The 5454-nt window shown below is 37.8% G+C and overlaps 1 protein-coding gene across 1 annotated transcript; it reads left to right on the top strand.

Annotated features, from left to right (window-relative positions):
- The first annotated feature begins 3195 nt into the window (after positions 1-3195).
- Positions 3196-3858, top strand: LOC125075604. Its single transcript, XM_047687311.1, has one exon. The coding sequence runs from the start codon at positions 3196-3198 to the stop codon at positions 3856-3858; it is 663 nt and encodes a 220-aa protein (XP_047543267.1).
- Positions 3859-5454: the final 1596 nt, after the last annotated feature.

Genomic DNA, 5454 nt, shown 5'->3' with positions numbered 1-5454 from the left:
CCCCGTCAAACCTGGCGACGCTCCGTTTTGGCAGAGGCGGCGAGCATCGAAATGACGTGGAGCGAGGTGAAGGCTGAAGCCCAAGACCGATCGCGATGGAGGACATCTGTGGACGCCCTCTGCCCCATCTAGGGGACATAGGACATTCATCATCATCATCACCTCGAAATTAATAAAATAATCTCTTGAGTTTGTTAACAGATAGTCGATCTCGTTTTTAGTTGTATTATTAGGTGACATCCATGTCCATCTTTTTTCTAAGTTTTTTCTTGTATAAAGTGTTCAGTATGACCATTTCCTCTTCTAAACAGAATTCAGTTAGTCTTTTTCCTCGTTCGTTGCCGGTACCTAGGACATAGGGTCCGATTATAGGTTCTATAGGTACTTTAGGGATACCTATTTTGGCGTTAAAGTCGCCTATAATGATTATGTTCTGTCCTGAATTTTCCATTGCTTTTCTTACATCAGAGTAGAAAAGTTCTAGGTTTTCTTCAGACGAATTTTCAGTAGGGGCGTATACTTGTATTATTGATAGTTCTGTTTTATGAATGCTAATATTGAGCAAAGCCACTCTATCCGAAAATCCAGTGAATTTCTGTATATTTATTTTATGTGCTTTTTTTACTAAAAATCCAACTCCTCTATGCCCTTTTGTCTGACCAAAATAGTAAAAGATACACCAGTCTCTCTCTTCAATTCCATATCCTTCCTTTCTTATTTCTGATATACCTATTACGTCCCATTTTACTTTTTTAAGAGCAGACTCTAGTTCAATCATACGCGACTCATCTTTGAGAGATCTTACGTTGTATGAGCAAATATCTTGACAGCGTTTTTCATACGGGTTGATTTTTAATTGCTTAGTTATTTCTGGAGGGTTGCGGTCATTTTCTCCCACGGTGACCAACCGGCTTGGGAGAATCAGAGGGGACCTTTTTGATTACTATTCCTTCTTGTTGTTGTTGTTGTTGCGATTTACAAAGCTTCTTATGTCATGTTTATTTTTCTTTGGAGGGTGTTTGGTGGTTTTGTTTAAAATTTCTTCTTCGTTTTTAGACCCAACAGCTATGTACTCAGGTGATTGTGATTGGTTTCTCTTGTTATTCGAGTTGGAGCGGTCTTTATTCTCTTTCTGTTTCGGATAAATGATTCTATCGAAGCGCAGTACAGCATTAATTCCTTTTTCTCTCTCTATGTTGACTATTTCCTGCAGTTCTTTCCTTTTTTGTACTATTTTTGGTGGAAAGTCGTCCTTGATATAGTATCCACAGTTCACTCTTCAGAACTTGAATTTTTTTCCCGAGCGTGCTAAACCTAACTATGACTGGCCGGGGGTTATTTCCTTTCTTTCATATGCGTATTACGCTTTCGATTTCCCATCTTTTACAAGAAGTTCTTAAAAGGTTGTTTGTAACATCTAAAATAGAGTCTTCCAAGTCTTGATATGATTTTTCTTTTTTCTTCGAGACCACATTAGCAGCCCGTAAATGTCCCACTGCTGGGATAAAGGTCTCCTCTCCCTTTGAGTACAAGGTTTGGAGCATATTCCACCACGCTGCTCCAATGCGGGTTGGCGGAATACACATGTGGCAGAATTTCGTTGAAATTAGACACATGCAGGTTTCCTCACGATGTTTTCCTTCACCGCCGAGCACGAGATGAATTATAAACACAAATTTCAGTGGTGCCTGCCTGGGTTTGAACCCAAAATCATCGGTTAAGATGCACGCGTTCTAACCACTGGGCCATCTCGGCTCGTCTTCGAGACCAAAAAATATTAAATTTTTCTTCCTTAGTTTGTTGTCTATTATATCTATATACTTCTCTTGTTCTTCAACTTTTTTTTCTAGGTTCTCAAATCTTTTATCTAATTTTTGCAACTGTAAATTGATGTTTTCATTTATAGATGTTGTGATAGTTTCCTGCATATTCTTCATGTCAGTTTTCTGCTGTTCTAAGTCTTTTTGAATGCTTTGTAATATTTTCCATTTTATATATTCAATGGTTGATAAAAAGTTTTAATGTTTGATGCACAATTTTAATATAGCTCCACCTGTCGTGTAGTAGTGGAAACACGATGACCTCGAGGTTCAGAATGCGCCTGCGACTTGGACCTTGTTGTGGTGTCGTTACTCGCCAATAGATTGCGCTTTTCGTGCTTTTAGTAAATAGTACCGAAGAATGAGCGATGATTTGCAAATTTACAGGTTATGAAAGAATACAAAAAGTGGTCTTCATGGTTTTCTTGCCTTGGAAATTGCTTATTTATTCACTTTGGCTACTGTCATCAACGTCTAAGTCTTTTGTCTACACTGGCGTTATCAATTTCATGAAAGTAAACACAATTTAGATCACAATTGTTTTACACTTTTTTGCACTTTTACGTCTCGATTACAGTTAGTTCTTCATTTCACTCGCAGGTACTATGCATTTGTCTTGCTAGATTATGAATCCTCACTTGCATTTGGTGGTTAAAACTATTTATTACAACAAAAATTGACGGAGCTACTCTTAACGTTCGCACAGGTGGCGCCCTCCTCATTGCTACCATTAGCGGCACATAAATCGTAATTCGTCTTAGTCTTAGAGTCTCTAATACCACTCCGTGGAAAAACACAGATGTCACTTCCTTGTTATGCAAAAGACATTAGTCATATACAATAGTCATTAACTTAATTTTAATAATTAACAAGAAGGAATCTATTTTATCAAGTAAATATAGTGCGTGAAGGGTATTATTTGGATTAAATTATAAATATTATAGTTAAAACTAATTTACAGCGACATCTGTTAGATACAGCTTACAATATTAGTACATCACATACTATGGCTAACAAGTGTTATCAATGTGGAAAATTCCTGTCACCAAAAGATGGCGTGAAATGTTGCAAGTGTACTTCAGTATTCCATTGAGGATGTACTAACATAAGCCCTAACTCTCGCATATCAGCCAAATGCTTCTGTCGAAGTTGTGCAGAAAAAGGTAATACAGTGAATCGTAACACTAACAGCAGTAAAACTAAGCCAACTACTTCCACTGAGAGTCCTCTAAGCTTAAATGTAAATCCAGCGGAGGAATACTCAGATGCAGACATGGGAGAAACCAGCGCCGATAATACCCTGGTGCAGGAAATAAGACTTCTTCGGCTCGAAATGGCGACATCTCGCCAAGAAATGGCGTAATTGAACTCAACTATGAGTGAGTTCAATAACAGAATTAATAAAGTCGAGGAACGTATGACCGCCCTGGAACAACAAGTTTCGAATCACAATTTCGAACACGACAGTTCGCAATTATTGCAAACCCAACTACAGCAATTGAAAGCAGACCTAAGCCGAAGAGAACAGGAGAGTATGTTAAACGACATACAAATCAGTGGGCTACCCGAACAACAGGGTGAAAACCTCATGCACCTGTGTCAGGTTATCACTAAAAAAATTGGCACCGAAATTGACGTCCGTGATGTAGTTAGCGTCGAGCGAGCTGGACCAAGGCGAAGCGTAGCACTCAATGGCGAGCAGGCGCGTCCGAGGCCCGTAGTGGTCAGACTGGCGCGGCGTACACTGAGAAACGCTATTATACAAGCGGCACGAGTGCGGCGCGTTATAGATACGTCGGGCATCATGGAGGGAGCGCCGAAGCGCATCTACATTAACGAGCGGTTAACGGCCACCAATCGACATCTATTTCACAGGGCTAAAGAAGAAGGAAAGAGATGTGGTTGGCGTTACATATGGTCCAGAGATGGAAAAATATATGTGCGACGCGAACCAGGTTCATCCGCCCACCGAATTTGGACTGATACGGACATTAATAAAATTTTTGGTGCAAGTCAGGTTGGCACAAATATAATTTAAAATTAAATAAATATCTATGCGTACTAATTAAGCAAAGTCTTGGGTACTCGTTAGTCCTTACTATTATGTTATTAAATTCAATTTTTTTGTTTTTATTATTAATACACTTAATTACATAATGTATCTAGTAAATAATATCAATATAGAACAATATACGGTGGCTTATATTAACATGAATGGCATTATAAGAGAGTTAATTATAATTGTAGTCGTGTCCTTGGCGGATGAGTTCCTCTATATATCAATTATATTACTATGAAAACTTTATTAATTGTAATTCTGAGGCACACAATAAAACAGTTAGTACTATAGTCATACGGAGTATATATTATAATTATTATGATAATTATTTTTATTTAGTATTATTATTTTCTTTAATACTACATGTCGAATTATGTATATATCTATATCCTAATAAGTCTATGTATAAAATAACTATAATATTGTACAAAAATGATCAGAGAGAAAAGATTTAGAGTTGGTTTTTTTAATCCGGGCTCTTTGGGCACTCACCATGAAGAAATAGTTGTTCTAATGGAATGTCACGATGCAGATATTGTTGCATTAAATTAAACATGGCTACGTCAAGGCGAAGATAGCAAAGCTCCTACGATACCCGGATATCGCCTACGTCACATCCCGCGAGCACTGACAAATTCACTCTCTCGTGGTGGGGGCGTTGGCTTTTACGTCAGGCAGGGATTGACAGTGCGTTATCTCGACTTTCCGATTATGTCGTCGATTGAGCAAATGTGGCTGCGCATTAAGGTTGGCAATAAAATAGTTATAGTTGGTACTGCGTATCGCCCTCAGTGGACAAATACCTCACTATTCCTATCTGCGCTAACGGAAACAATCGGCTCTCTGCCCTTTTACGGTTATATATTGCTGCTGGTGACTTCAATATAATTTTTTTAGATAAACAGGCAACGAGTAGGCTAGGTTTGGATCGATTTTTAGAAATTCATAACTTAAAGCAGTACATAACTCAGCCAACGCATTTCACTAATCAATCAGAAACATTGCTCGATCTTGTTTGTTCGAATACTCCTATTGATCATATTTGGTTAGACTTAGTAGTCGAAGTTAGTGCTCATGCCTTTATTTCCTTCGAGATAAAAATTACGAAAGATAAAATCCCACCAAGGAAGATTATTATTAGCCCATTAAAAGATATCGACACTGGACAATTAAAGGAAGGATTAAATGCTCTTGATTGGCAGAATGTGGTCTCAGAAAATTATGTAAATGTCATGGTCGAAATATTCACTAATAACTTATTATGGTTGTATAATTTGCTTTCACCGATCAAGACGGTCTGTGTCAAGGAGCATAAGTATCCCTGGATAACATATAACATTAAATTACTAATGAAACGCGGGGATGAAGCGCATCTCAGGACTAGGTATGATAATACAGATTCATGCAGAAATTACTATAAAAACCTTAAGACCGAAGTTACAGAAGCGATAGATAGGGAGAAATCGGTATATTTTAATTCTTATGTGAATTCGAATCTTCACAAATCTGAACAGCTTTGGAAACATTTATCAAAATATGTGAAAGTAACTCAAAAATAAAACAGGTGACATAGCT

This window comes from Vanessa atalanta, chromosome W, assembly GCF_905147765.1.
Source record: "Vanessa atalanta chromosome W, ilVanAtal1.2, whole genome shotgun sequence".
NCBI lineage: Eukaryota > Metazoa > Arthropoda > Insecta > Lepidoptera > Nymphalidae > Vanessa > Vanessa atalanta.
The sequence above is the reverse complement of the archived record's forward strand: the minus strand, read 5'-3'. Positions and strand labels throughout refer to the sequence as shown.